At 43.9% G+C, this 15721-nt stretch overlaps 1 protein-coding gene across 1 annotated transcript in view; it reads left to right on the forward strand.

The window, feature by feature from the left end:
* ENTHD1 (ENTH domain containing 1) overlaps positions 1-15721 on the forward strand; it is a 70923-nt gene that overhangs the window by 5405 nt on the left and 49797 nt on the right. Inside the window, exon 3 of the mRNA XM_006029865.2 lies at positions 10775-10893. Within this exon, the coding sequence (XP_006029927.2) occupies positions 10775-10893 (119 nt within the window). The remainder of the gene's footprint in view (positions 1-10774; positions 10894-15721) is intronic.

The raw sequence follows: 15721 nt of genomic DNA on the forward strand, positions 1-15721 counted from the left end.
AGGAGTAAGTTCTGCTCAAACACTCCTCAAAATGCTGTAAATTTTATCTGAACTGAGGATGTGCTTTAATATAAAAAATAAATGTTTATCCAAGTGGGGTTTTTTTGCTTGTTTTTGAGAGTTGTAGATGCCAAGTATAGAATTAAATGTTATGTAGCAGGAATATCCAAGCTGACATACAGTCTAAACAACCAACCAGACTCAAGAGATGTACAATATTTAGTTTGTTGCTGCACCTTTCACTCTGCCCTATGTTTTTTTGATATTCTTGCATTTTATATGCAGTCCATTTAATATACAAGATCTTATGCTGTCCAGGCACATCAAAGGAAAACCTGAGATGCTACAATTCTTGAGCAGCAAGGGAACAAAGTTAGATGTGGTGTCCATGTAAAGAATTACTTCCAAGACAGTGGATTATATCACCACCTGTAGGTGTGTTCCAATATGGCTCACCTGATACAATTTACTGTATATAGTCTCAGTGCTAGCCCTTGCTGGGCTTGTCTACATGGGGCCCTTTTAAGCAGGATTAGCCTAAAACCGGTATTTTTAAGTTGCATTAAGAGCGCATGTCCACACGTCTGCCATGAATGCGCCTTAAAAATGGTGATTTTAGGCTAATCCCACCTAAATTTGATACCTGCTTATAGCAAGTACCAAATTTAAACTGGCATAGCTAAGTCACATTAGTCCATGTGTTGATGCTTCATATTAACGTGGTGTGTGTCAATGGACACACACCATGTTAATGTGCAATAGCATGGCTACATGTACACTGATGCAATTTAGCTATGCCAGCTTAAATTCAAAGTGCCTTAATGCGCATTAGCATGTCTATGTGTAGATGTTTACCTAAATTGCCTAAATGCACCTTAAACAAAGGCACATTAAGTTTAGGTGTGCATAATTACATGTGTAGACATGCCTGCTCTGTAGTAACTTTTAGGTCTTACATGCACTGGAAGTTCAGCTGCTGGGTTGCAGAGAGGGACTCCATTCCTATGTCTGCTTCAGTGCTTGGTAAACAGTTGGCAGTCATGTTGTACTTAGACCTTTGTAAGGTCTTTCAAAATGGGCTTGATGTTTACATACCATATGGGATATACTATCTGATTACCATAGCATTAGGGGCTGGAATTTCAGTCTAATAATTTTTTTAGCTGATAGGGTTTTAGTACCACTCAGAGCACCACTCGTTCTTTGTAAATTATACAGAGGAACAGAAAGCAAACATTTTTCGTATGCCTCCCACCTTGCAATTGCTGAGCTTTCATTCCCCCCTGCCGTCAGACAGAAGACACAGTCCACTTCATTTTCCAGGAACCCTTCTAACTCTCCCTGCAAATAATTCCAGCTGATTGATCTCCCAAACCCTTAGAACACTGTGCAGTTCTGTAGTGGATGACACCTGAGAAATGAGTGTTTTAAGGGTTGTTAAGTCTGCCTTAACAGCTAGTTAATTGTAATCAAATAAAAGAAAAAAAAGAGCAGTCAGAATGATATATAGATTATAGTAGAGGAGTACATCTAATCATATATATTAAAGCCTAGTTTTTCAATTTAAAAATCTAGGTTTTACAGTCCCTCTGTTTTTGCAGTTATTGGCTTGCTTTTCCTCACATTGTATTGTCTTCCCAAGTACTCGTTCATGGAGATTGTCTTGACAACCTAGTTTAAATTAAATCTTCCCAAGGCCAAGTTCTATTAAAAGTTAACTAGGGAAAATAATATTGATAACAAATTATTAACAATTAAGTTACCTGCAGTGGAAGCTTAGCATAAGCATATTGGATAGGTATCACTCATGCAGAGCCACTGAACTTCATCCAGTCACAGGAAACGGTAGAGTCCAATCATGAAGAGCACAGACAAAGTAACAGAGAACTGTTACTCACCACATCCCAGAATACAAGAACTAGGTGGCATCCCCTGAAATGAGCAGGAGACAGGTTTAAAACTAACAAGAGAAAGTACTTTATGCAGCACATGACTAACTGTGGAGCTTATTACTAAAGGAGGTTGTAGAGGCAGATAGTATAGCCAGGTTTGAAAAGGGAGTAGAACCAGTGGTTCTTGACGTTTTTAGATTCAGGATACCCCTCCAAAACCTTTTTTACTTTGGTGACAACACAAGTTGAGAACCACTGTTGTGTTGCCTCAGCTTACCTTAATGGTTCTCAGTCAGAGTGTTGCTGCATGCTCATGCCTGTACTAGTGTTATCTAATAAATCTAATGCAGACAGCAGCAGAGGGATAACTAATGTGCTTTACACCCTGGACAACTTCCCTGTGTCTCTGGGGATCAGGGGAGCTGGAGAGCAGTGGGGGAGGGAACAGGAGGGTGGTCTTACCTGCCCTGAATGTCTCCATAACTGACACCTCTGGCTAGGTGGTAGACAGGGTTCCTCCAGCCCAGCCTGGCTCTTCTGGCCAGGCAGTGCACAAGGCTGGGCACAGGGCTGCAGCTGGAGAACATGCTTTTGCCACAGCCCTTCCCAGTCCAACCCCACAAGCTCTTCCCAGAAACAGAGAGGTGTGGGACAGTCCATTTGGCTGGCATGCTTCCATTTCCAGGAGGAGCATTCAGGATTAGATCAGGAAGGGCTGCATAAAGAGTGCACTTCCTGCTCTGTTTTTACAGGAGGTGCACAAGGAACTTCTACCTGACCATGGCAGCACCTATGCTGTGGAACTCCAGTAGAGAACCACTGAACTAGACAAATTCATGGATGATAGACCCATGAATAACTATTAAATAAAACAGTCAGGGATTCTCTGGCATCTTTAAGCCAGTGATGGTAGATGCTAGGCAGGGTGTGACAGAAGATAGCTCCGTCTGAATACACTCTGTTCTTGTGCTTTCCCTCCAAGGCATTTACTCCTGCTGTTTTTAGGAACAGAATACTGGACTAGATCGACCATTGGTATGACCTATTATAGTACTTCTGAGTGCACACGTCTAATTCTAAAGGCTCGTTCCTGCTCAGTGTTGAGAGATGGGGACTTTTTGGTTGAGGTTCCTACCAATATACCCCTGAGAAAAGGATGAAGAATTCTTTCCTGACTCCAAATGATGGTCATTTATATATTTTATCTGAATAAGAACAACAGTTAAGCGACTAATCCCAATTATAACCCAAGATACCACTGATGCTTGGTTTTCAATCTTCTTCACAATTTTCTGGTATAGAGATTGTGCAGATAAGTTGTGTTAGATTCTCATTTATCCTCAGGCCCTTTTTGTATCATCTATCACATAAAGGCACTTTAAACTATAATGTATGTAAAAGAATCTTAATGTAAATGAGAATTAGATCTATTGAGCTCAGTAGCCTGTGGCTTTCCTTTTGTGATGTGTAGAGGAGAGATTCTGTTTACTAGTAATATTAACTTATTGCCAATAAAATTGTGTATCAGCTTTCCCCATGTAATATAATGAGAGAATCCTGGATGAATATAGTCTACTTCAACCATGGTGAATGATGTTACAGAACACTCTCACTCACAGTAATATGAATTGTAGCCCGGGTGTACACGGGTATGTACTCCCTTCTCCAACTGAAGGGGATTGTTAGCTGGCAGGGATGCTGTGAGCAAAACTGCAGACTACTCAGTTTCCCTCTGTCCCAAAGGAGCCAGGCCAGGACAATCTGGAACTTAACTATGTACAAATTTATTATTATTTACATAAATGGATAAAAACAGACATAAATATAAACATACGTACAGATATAAATATATGACAGCATATATTCAGAGAGATATATATAACTATAAACCTTATACTCTACAATGGATTACCACCACCGGGGGTCCAGGTAAGTGACAAATAAACACAGGTAAATAACAGCAGCAGGTCCCAGCGGATTCCCCAGGCAGGGTTATAGTTTCTATTAAACTACCAGTACACAAATATAGAAGTACACAAAATATAAGGCACAATATTACAACATATAAGTCGCTCACCTTCAAAATATAAGGCGCATCAACATCAGGTTTACTTTAACCTCTTAAGCCCCCTCCCCAAAACCCCTCAAGTAGCCCACAGGGGCATTGGCACTCCAGTAACCAGTGGGAGGGGAAATCCTCAGCGCTCTCCAGGTTCCATTGTGACCTTAAGGGACAGGCCCAGAGGGAGAAATTTTAGACCGAGGGAGCCTTCCCTCACTTAGGCTTCCCTGCAGCCTCACCACACTGCGTAACTTTCCCCTCCCCTGTGGTAATCCCCTTTCCCGGGTAACTCACAGCTCCAGGGTCCCGTGTAGGTGGTCTGTCTCCTGGCTGGCAAGCTAGCACCCCTCCTGCTGAGACCCAGCTGCCTCTGCTCCTTCTGGCCTGCCAGCCAGCGTGGCATCCCATGGACCCTCACGTGCACCCAAGGCTCTGCCTTCTGCTAAAGGATTGGAGACCTGGGCCGCCTCCTGCAGTGCCGGGGCTCGGTCTGCTCCTGGACCTTCCATGAAGTGTTGTCTGCACCGAGCTGCTGGCCCAGTGCTAGCAGCTGTAGACCTGAGCTGCCGCAAGCAGCTCCCAGGGTCCTGGTCTGTGCACCAGCCCGGGCACCATGTCTCTGACCACCCCCAAAGTCTGCTGGACCTGCAAGGTGCAGTTCTCAATCAGGTCCAGGGTTCTTCGCCCCCTCCCTCCAGGCAGGGGCAGGGCAGCCTCTCCTCCATCACCTCCTGATTGGTGGGCAAGTCCCACCATAGGCTTGAAGCCCTTTTGAGCTGGCAAGCCTGACTGCTATTGGCATTCCCACCAGAGAATAATAAAATATGTTCAAGAAATACTGTATAACAAATGTCTTTCAAGAACTTAGGCAAAAGAGGTGGGCAGTTTACACAGCTATTCTAGGAAGCACACATTGAAATAATAATTGATAGCACCTTTAGCCATACAATCTTGCATGTGTGAGAATCTATGTGAATAACAAACTAAAGTTTGAGCTGGATCCATACTTAAATGAGCTCTCTCTAAATAAGTTGTGGATTTGGTTCTGATGATTTGGTAATTTTTCCTTTAAATATAAATAGAATCAATGTCACAATATAGCTCTGATTTACCTCTCCTAAGAAAAAACAATGGCTAAATTCTCATTGGCATCAGTGCTACCAGACAGATCCCAAAGATGCTGAAGTACAAAGAACTGTAAAAATGTGTGTCCTTCAGAAGAGTGATGGAACTGAACTCCTAAGAGCTGGTGATGTGAAAATAACCTTCAAATGCAAAAAGGTTGTGCTGGTTTTGCTTCTTGTGAAGAACATATAAAGCCTGAAAAGCTCACATAAGAAAAATAACAATCATGTGTGTGTATGCATAGTTTCTTTTTCTACCTTAGAAATTTAGTTCTAGTCTTCTGTGGAAGCAAGAGAGTGGCAGGATTTTCTAGTCAGATTGTTTAAACTGTTGTGTTTGTCAACTGCTGCCCCCAAAAGCACTGGCAATTGTTATAAGATAAAACATAATTTTTTTGCATCTCTTAAGCATATTTTAATTACCTTTGCAGCAACAACATTGACAGTACCTTTGCCCCTGCCTTACCTGTGGCAGGGTAGTGTGATTCTTGGTGCTTTATGAGCAGTATGCTTTTTAATTGTGCTACAGAGTTGTTTGTAGTTTTAGGAATAGGTTAGACAAGAACTTGGATGGTTTGCATAGGGATGATTCTGTTATGGGCAGGGGGTTAGATTGGGTTCACTGGGGGATGGAGAAAAAAGCCCAGAGATAAGTAAAGAGTCTGGGGATTAGGATAAAAACTTAGTAAGACAAAGTAATAATGGAAGCCTTGGCCATGTTCTCAGAGAAAGGATAGGACAGTCAGTCAGATACCTGAACTGTTTATATATTAATGCAAGAAGTATGGGGAACTGTAGCATGTTGAGGTCCCAGGAGCAGCCATGATGCCCCCTGGTGGCTCTGCAACTGTGCTCCACTCCACCCCTAGGGCACCTTCCCTTCTCGCTCACCATGCTTTGATGGAAATATAACAACAACAACAACAACAACAACAACAATAATAATAATAATAGGGAGGCTGCCCATGGGCATTTGCATGGCCCCAGTTCATTTGGACCCTTGCTGGTCCTCGCTAGTCAATGGTGCCCTGCTGGGCACATAAAGCCTTAGGGCAGGGTCAGGCAATTATTTCAGGTGGAGGGCCACTTACTGAGTTTTGCAAGCCATCAAGGGCTGCATGACGGGCAGCCAGGGGCAGATAACTATTCATTTTCTAAATGTTTTAGGGGCCTGGCGGGCCATATCCGGCCCCTGGGCTGCATTTTGCCCACCCCTGCCTTAGGGGCTAATTGTGTGGCTCTAATCCTCCCTTACACCACAATCCAAGCCTCATGGGTGTTACTATCATGTTATTCTCTCTAAAGGGGTGGAGGCTGAGGAGGCCAGAGCTCCAACAATCTAGCTAGGCCTTCTAGCCTGGGTCTACTATATTGGACCTGGCTTTGAGAGACAAGCTCTGGTTCATCCCTTCTGGTCACCAGGCCCAATGGGTGCGGGTTTGTGGGAGCACCTCTCTTTTCGGGCTGTCTTGTGGGTCTTTGTTTTCTGCCCCTTCAACCTTTGGCTCATTTTCTCCACCTGTCTCTTGTGCCTGACTCAGCTTTTACAGAGCTATGGCCAGCTCAGTCTGAGCCCTCTCCAGCTCAGCCTTCTACCCTTTGTGTAGGACCCTACAAGGCTGCCACCTTGGCCTTGTGGTTGGGGCACTCATCCCCTTTCTGCTTGGCCACTTTGGCCTTCTCGTACCAGCTGGTTACTTTCACCAGCTCTTTCATCAGTCCTTTCACATCCTGATTGCTTGTAGTATGCAGGTCTCCTAGCTGTGAAGCAAGACCCCTCAATTCCTGAGTGACCCCTTCTTTCAAATGATGGAGTCCAGTGTCACACTTGTGCTGCTCTAGGTCTAATTCTCTGCTTAGCTGCCAGTTTTCTCCCATCAGCTGTGTTGGCTCACTGGAGCGCTGCAAGTTGCTCCTCACAGCTGACCTTCTCTGCCTGCTAATTGTCCCTCTGTGCATGGGCTTCAGCCAGCTCCAAATTAATTCTCGAGAGATCATCTTGCCAAGTTGTTTGGTCACCCTGTCCATAATGATACAGATACCTAATTGGCATTAGCTCCTGCACCAGGGCTTGGGTACTGGTGAGGTCTTCTTGAAGTATACACAATAACTGTTTGCCCTGTATATACCTCCCGTGCCAGTCCTGCATGTCTTGCTGCAGTTCCTGCTTATGCTTATTTTGCACCTCTAGAGCAGAGCAACAAAAATTGTTAGGAACATCACAGGCAAAGCTTATGAGGAAAAGTTGAAAAACCTACAGTTTTTTAGTCTGGAGAAGTGAAGAGTAAAGGGGGATTTGATAGCAGTCTTCAAATATTTGAGGGGCAATTGCATCAAGGGTGTAGGTGGGCTTTTCTCTGTGATCATAGGAGACAGGACTAGGAGAAATGGTCTCATGCTTTAGCAGGGGAAATTTAGGTTGGAGATTAGGAGGAACTTTCTGACTGTGAAGGTTTGGAACAGGCTACCTAGAGAAGCATTGGAACAGGCTATCTAGAGAAACTGTGGAACTTCCATCTTTGGAAATTTTCAAGAGCAGTTTGGACAGACAAACTTAGATGTTTTAGCCATGGATGATCCTGACTTGAGCAGGGGGCTGAATTAGATGACTTTGTGAGGCCCCTTCCAGCTCTACTCTCGTATGATTGTACATGTTCTTCTAAGTTTCCTTCCAGACCTATTTTCTATGATTCTATGGGCATCTTTATATGTGCTCTGGGGTGGGGTGGGTGATTTAATTAGAGCACCTGAAGTATCTTGTGTGTTTAGTGTCCCATGCTTCAAAATAGCAGCAGGGGTACTTTAACTAACGCTCATTTGACAAGCTTTAAAGTGCCCCTGCCACCATTTTGGAGCACAGGAATGCTGAATACATGTGATGCTGAGGCTTCTGGAGTGTGCTAATTAACATGCCCCAGCAGAGTTGATTAATTAGAACGCATCGGAGCAGGCACTGAGCATGTGTATAGGTGCCCTATGATGTTATTATGATATAGCCAGCAAGCATCATTATAGTCAGTTTAGAATATTAGATCACTATAATCATTTCTGGAGCATGGGTCTCCTATAGTTTCATAAATATGACAATATCTGGACAAAGCACTGAACACCACCCTGGTTTTTATTATGGGCAAAAAATAGGCCATGACTATTTAAGACTGATTTATCCAAAAAAGACTTCTGTTAGAGTTAGCTGAAAATATATGTATAGCTCTGTGCTGGCCTTTAGCCAAATCCCAAATACAAAAGTAGGCTTTTCCCACTATATTCAGTATAGCATAGCTTCCCCTAGCCAGTATGGGAATTACCTCACCAGGTTCTTCCCAGCAATCCTGGTTCTGTCATAAATTCTAGAAATCTCTCTCCTATATCCCATTCTTTCCCAGAGGGAAGGAAGGATGGTTTTGTGGGTAAACCCATATTCTGGGACTCAGAAGTTTTAGGCAGAAAACTTGTCGGGTAGAAAGATGGGGATAATGCTTTCATAACTCACAGGGATGATGTAACATTTATTAGTGTTTTTGTGTGGTAATATGTGCCTCAAAAAAGCTAGTAAGTAAATGGAGGTCTCTTGACTTCTGGTTTCTCAATCCTTTTATTATATATATTTAAAAAAAACCAGTTAGAAGGCCATTTTTTCTTGTTCAGCAACTCTATCACTAATTGCTTTAAGATGGGGCCCATTTTCTTCCTTTTCCTTTTGTGGGTTGTTCATTCTTTACTGTCTGAGTACTGGAAAGGCCTTTTCTTTCAAGTATATAATTACTCTTTTCATTCCCAAAGTAATTTTTATAAAAAAGCATATATAAGAACAACTTCAAGCAATATAGAAATATACTCCCTTCAGGGACGTTACTTGGCAGATATTTAACAGATTACTTTTCTATCTAGTTATTTGTATGGTTATTTCATTACTATAAGAAGTGAAGAAGAAATACCATATATCACACGAAAACTGCAGAAGAGAGTTTTTAACCATATCTAATGCAATATGTTCAGCGCACTACAGTTAATGCTCCTAATTTTGCAACTATCACTTGCAATAATCAGCCACTTCACATTTTTGGGACCCTGTTTTTGTCTCATTCATAAGACAGAAGGTCAGTACCTTTGCGAGTTGTGGGTACAATTCAGATTGAAACTCAGAGAGAAGCATGCTACATACTGAAACATCATTACCACTTCTTTACTAGCTAAAATTTATTTGGAGATGTCTAGTTTAAGAGCTGGCTAGCCCTTGTCCTGATTATCTTGTGATAATTACTATGACCATAGTCCAAAGTGATATATTTAAAAGTTTTCATTTACTTTAGTATCCATTCTTCCCTTCAGTGTGTGAGCACTTGATGTTAACCACATTACGGCTACCTCAGAGATCAATAACTACACTTTGGGAAATAAACATGCACCTTCAAGAGTTACTGCATCTACCTGATACCTTGCAACATCTTTTTGCAATTTCAGTGTAATGCTGGATAATAAGCAAAAGTAGCAACAATACAGCTGCTGGACAACTGTACTAATAGTGAAGCTGTTGCTGAGAGCTGTCTAAATCATCAGGACAAACACAACTAGGTGGCCTATATCTTTAATGTTCAGTTGCATTATACACACAACTAACCTGCAATTACTATGGAATATAGTTTGTAACACAAACCTGGATTTATTTAAAAAACACGTGGATGTTTGAGTTATAACTTTCCTATAAGACCTTTGAGCATCAGGTTTAAAACAGAAATTCACGAAAGTTGTGTCCTTTGTCACTGGTTAACAAGCAAGAGACTTTGTTTCAATACCTAGGATCTAGCCTTTCTTTTACTTTCCAAAGCATTGCAGAAGCTGGGACTACATTGAACTGTTAGGCAAAAGCCCAATTAGTTAACCTAGGGACTGCACTGGTGAGCTCCAACAAGGAGCACTTTTCAGTTTTAGAAAGGTTACATTCGTGCCAGGGCCATGGGGGTAGGAGATTGTCATGTAAAAGCCAGACTGCAAGAGGTTGTATATGGGGAAAGTTCTTTTGAATAGTCTGAAATAGTAGCTAACAAAATAATAATAATAAAGAAGAAGAAGAGGAGGAATTAATGTCATCTTTTTTTCTTTTCTTTTCATATTTTTCCACATTTGTCTCTGAATAAAATTCTCTTTTGGAAGATTGTGGTCTTTAAAAAATGTCATTATCTTTTTCAAATGGCTCCTAAGTGCTTTTCTAGCTACTTGCAATACAGCACACACATCTACCATGCTGCAGGAATAATGTTCCTTTTAAGCAATAATTAGAAGGTTTGGTGGCTAGGGAAGGGATGATGCTGGTCCTGGTTTGCTGGGCATTCACTCATCTGTAGAATTTTCACATAAGTGAGCAGAACAACCCTGCTTCTTATATTCAATTCTCCCGTTTATAAAAGAAGGTATGTTTCACACACTGGGGATATAAACACAGAAGGTAGCAGGTAAGAACAGAAGGGCCATGCTGAATTTTGATTCTGTTTGGGTTTGTCAATTATCCTAAAGACTTATAAAAGCTGTTTGCATTCAGACCAGTCATTGGCAGGTGGCACTGCAGTTAATGGACCGAACGAGGCTTCAGAGACATTTTTCTACCCGATTAACTTCAGGAAATTTAACACCTGTGTAAAACTCATTTTTTTGTCTTTTGCCAAAATAATTTTTTTAAATATATCTTTTGTTGACAGAATGTTTTTCTAAGACAACATCTGTGCCACAGCAAAACCAGCTTTTGCCGACACCAGGGAAAGCAATAGAGGCCCAACGAACAAAGACACTCAAAATCATTGCTAAGAAGTCTTCAGAGGTAAAATCTACAGGGGACAATGGAGCAATTGAGGAGAGGGATTAATGGATACTTATATAGGTCTATTTTGATTATTATGTTATTCTGTCACCATTGCAGTGAATAATTTCCAACTAGTTGATATTTGGGCATGTCTACATGTGTTGCAATGGCAACATTGTTACTGCACTGTGATTTAGTACTTCCTTTTGGAAGTACTAAATCATGGCTCAGCTACAGCCCATACTGCACCATGTGCCCTATGCAGGTTATTTTTAGTAGCTACTTCACCATAGTGGCATGCTATAACAGGGGAGCATGTTGCTACGCTAAAGTAGCAGCTAGTCACATGTAGACCCCCAGGGATGCTATGTCGCCATAGTGGGTTGCTACAGTGACATAGCATAACATGTAGATGTGCCCTTTAAGAGTCAAAGGCTATGAACAGACTTTGCATTTGTCCCATGATAAACCATTTAATTCTAGGACAAAGTGGAGTCATTCAGACATCTGTGTCTGTTGACCCAGGATAAATCCCCAAAAGGTTCACAGGATAAGTAGTACCAACAGTGTATTCTCAGTACAACACAAAGTGCACCTGAAGAGTTATCCCAGAATTGTATCACTGAATCAATGGCAGAAAAGCAGCAGTGCGTTCAGCTGCTCACTAAACCCTGATTAGAAGGGTGATGTATGTACACACCAATCCCAAGATATTTCTGTTTTGGGACAAACACAGGCACAACTTGGCCAGGGACAAATCAAATGTTGTTTGCAGCCAAAGATTATAAGTGAGAATGCAGTCTCCTCAAAGACGGTTTTAAGATTGAGGGGCCTAGCCTGCATAACTGAAGGGAATCATACTGGTAACTATATTTTTCTCTCTGATCAGGCCATGGCTTGTTAATTCTGTAGCAAGATCCAAAAAGTAATAGGTCCAAAGTAGTCTCTTATAGAATTATAGACTCATAGAAAATTAGGGTGGGAATGGACCTTAGGAAGTCATCTAGTCCAACCCTCTGCTCAAAGCAGGACCATCCTCAATTATATGATCCCAGCCAGAGCTTTGTCTATCCAGGTCTTAAAAACCTCTAAGGATGGAGATTCCACAACCTTCCTGGGTAACCTGTGGGTAACCTGTTTCAGTGCTTTACTACCCTCCTAGTGAGAGTTTTTTCTAATATCTAACCTAAACTTCCCTTGCTGCAACTTGAGACCATTGATCCTTTTTCTGTTATCTGCCGTCACCAAGAACAGTCTAGCTCCATCCTCTTTGTAAGCACAATTCAGGTAGTTGAAGGCCCATCTTTTCCATTGTTTTGACTTACACGAACCTCCAGTGTTTTTATTTATTTTAAAATTAATTAGACTGATGAAATATAAAGTGGATGTGTTTACATGAGGTGCTAAAAGTGCAGTAGATTAATTCTATTGCGCATTAGTATATCATGGTGAAACCCAGGCTAATGTGCAGTAGAATTAATCTACTGCACACTAGTGTCACTTAGAAATTGTGTGCTGGCACTACTGCACAGCAGTGCCAATTACCACACATTAAGTTAGTACCTGTTATTACAGGGACTACATTTAATGCACCGTAATTATGGCGCATTAATGCACATGTAGATATGTCCTTGCCCATTATCTTTTAAAATTGAGATAGAATATTTTTAAATGGGAAACTTTGGAGTTTTATCTTCAAGGCTTTCCCTAGGACCTTCAGGGTCTCCAAATGGTGACCTTCAGCTGAGACCACTTCAGGACAGCCGCTATAGGACTCTCTTAACAGCTTGAAAAAGAGTCCTTTTCTTTTCAGTTGGTAAAACTGCTGCTGGTTGAACCCAGTTAGAACACCAGTTTTGAAATCATAGTAATATGAAGGGGGTGCACATAGAGTGCCCAAATGTCATATCTTACTCACATATAGTAGTATCTTACACTACGAGCAGTCCCATTTAAATTAACCAGGAACTGATCAATGCAAATAAACATGTCACAATCTTACCCAGCCACTGGAGTTTGGATTATGCAAGTTGATGAAGTTCACTCTGATTTACATAGCCTTATATTATCTTTCCAAACATATTTAAGGGGAGATATCATTTCTGCTGCCCAGTGGTCATACACCAAAGTAAATATCTGTGGCTATGTATAAAGCTATGTAAATCACAATAAATACCTAACAATACATCCCTATAAAAATGCCTGTGTATTGTAGCATAAGCATCCTTTTCCTTCTTTGGCTAAGTACAGACATTCAAAAGGCCTGAGCATGAGTTGATTCAGTTTTGCAGGTTAGTCTCACCTGCATAGATTGAACTGATTTGCAAGTGAATAGACATTCACTTTTGATTCCAGAAATGCAGGCACATGCCTGCAGTGGCTCAGCCTAGAAGCCTGGGGGCACTAGAGCAAGCCGTCAGCTGCAGGGAAGCTGTGCTGTGGTGGGGTGTGGCCAGGCCCCAGCCAGACGGAGTATGATTGGGGAAGGGTTTAAACCTCCACTCCCAACCTGAAGGGACCCCAGCTGGGGTGTGCCTGGATGGGGAAGGGGGAAGCAGCCCCCGCCAGGCATTTCACACCCCTGCCCTCACCACTCAAGTGGTGGTGGGTGTGGCTAGCCCTGGCAGCAGCATGAAGTGAATGGAAACTGAGGAGGGTTTAATTCCCCCCTCTGTCCCCTGTCCCACCGAGTCAGGGTCTGCCTCACTGGGGTGGAGCAGCTGGTGTCAGGGTCGCTCCCCCCTCACTGCTGCAGTGGCAGGGGTGGGGGCATGGCCAGACGCTGGCTGGCATGGCCCCCCAAGGTGAAAGAGGCAGAAAGGGGGTTTATTCCTTCTTTTGCCCCCTCTCCCCCTTGGGAGTCCCAGCCAGGGTCTGCCTGGCCAGGTGCGAGTGGCAGAGGTGATGGCAGTGGTGGCTGGGGCTGGCAGACCCCAGCTGTGGTCCTCCTGGAGGAGAGGGCATGGAGTGGAGAATAAATCCACTCCCTGTCCCCTTCACCTCAGGGGCTCATGCCAGCCAGCCTCTGGCCACCCCCCCCCCCCCCCCCCCCCTCCTGCAGCATGGAAGGGGGAGTAGTTCTGACATGGGTTGCTGTGCCCTGGCCTGGCAGACCCTGCCTCAAGTCCATGCCGGTGGGACAGGAGACAGAGGGGGGAATTAAACCCCCTTCCTCCCCCATTAATTTGAGGCTACTGCCAGGGTTGGCCATGCCCTCTGCTGCTCCAATGGGTGGGGGGAGGGGACAATTCCTGACAGGGGCTGCTCTGCCCTGGCCGGGCAGACCCTGACTGGGGTCTCAGGGGAAAGAGGGAAGAATAAACGCCCTTCCTGTCCCCTTTGCCTCAGGGGGCCATGCTGGGCTGGCGTCTGGCCATTTCCCTGCCCCTGCCACTGCAGCAGTGAAGGGGAAGGAGGGGTCCTGACATGGACTGCTCCACCCCAGGCAGACAGATCCTGGCTTGAGTCCGTGTTGGTGGGACAGGGGACAGAGAAGGGAATTAAATCCCCCCACCAGTCTTCACTCACTTCAGGCTGCTGCTGGCGAGTGGGTCAAAATGCCTAACAGAGGCTGCTGTGCCCCGGCCTGGCAGACCCCTGTTTGGGGTCCGTGCTGGTGGGAAAGTGGGGGGATAAACCTTTTCCCTGCCCCGTCTGCCTTGGGGGCAGGGGGGGCGGCATCTTGCCATGCTCCCACCCCTACTCTGGCTAGAGCAGAGTGGTGGGGCCAGCCCTGCTCCACTGGAGCAGATAGCAGAGCCCATCCCAGGGCTGAAAAGCATGCTGGGATGGTGTGGGACTCTGACTGAACTTAAACAAGGAAGGGGTCTGGGACAGAAGTTCCATAAACTGGTTTGATCTCAATCAGTTAAGTCTGATACTACATTCAACCAGGTTTATCTTAAACCAGTTTTGGCCATTTTGAAACTGGTTTATGTGAACAGAGCTTCTGTTCTGTTACAGGTTTAAACTAACTTCTGATCACTTAAATCAGTTTATGTGCAACTTCTGTCCCTAGCCTTAGTAACATTTTATGTTTGCTAGTTTCTTCACAAAGAAGTTATTTTAAAACCAGTCTTAAGTTACTATGTGGACAAATACATATTTGGTAGCTCTGTGAATCACATCACGTGGCTAGTTACATTGCTTAGTCTTGAAGGTTTTCTATATCCTCCTCCTGCCTCATGGCTAGGGACCTACCAAATTCATGGCAGAAGTCGGGTACATGGCAGCTCCTTTAATTTTTCATATTCCCCCATGCACCCCTCCCCCACTACTCCTTTCTGATTGTCAGGGAAGCAAAATCCACGGTTTTAAACATGTCATGGTTTTTGCCTTCCCACCTGTCAGCAGCAAGCAGCAGGGCCACCAGGTGCCCTCAGCAAATCAGTGGAAGGAGGTAAAGATGGTGCCATATTTAAAACCACAGTTTTCACCTCCCTGCTAATCAGGAGTGAGCCGCAAGTGGGGTCCCTCCACCAATCACCGGTGGGGGGTGGAGGGTGTGGGGGAGACTGCAAGATTAAAGGAGCCTCAACACACCCCATTTCTGCCATGAATTCAGTAGGTCCCTACTCATGGCGTATTCACAGTGATCTTACATCAGGACAGTCCAGCTTCTAAGTGGTTGGGGGCCATATGTGCCCCTTTGCTTCTCCCTTGGGCTGCACTACTAGAGGCTGCATGCTGGATGGGCTGCACTAGTATAAGCCACAGGCTTCTAGTCTGCATGCCACATGGAAGCCCTGGCCTCACCCTCAGCTCCCTTGCTGCACCACACTGCACAAGGTCTCCATGCCACACTGATCTGCTCCCTGGGGTGGGGGCAGGAACTGGACTCCAGAGT

This window comes from Alligator sinensis, unplaced genomic scaffold (genome assembly GCF_000455745.1).
Source record: "Alligator sinensis unplaced genomic scaffold, ASM45574v1 scaffold215_2, whole genome shotgun sequence".
NCBI lineage: Eukaryota > Metazoa > Chordata > Crocodylia > Alligatoridae > Alligator > Alligator sinensis.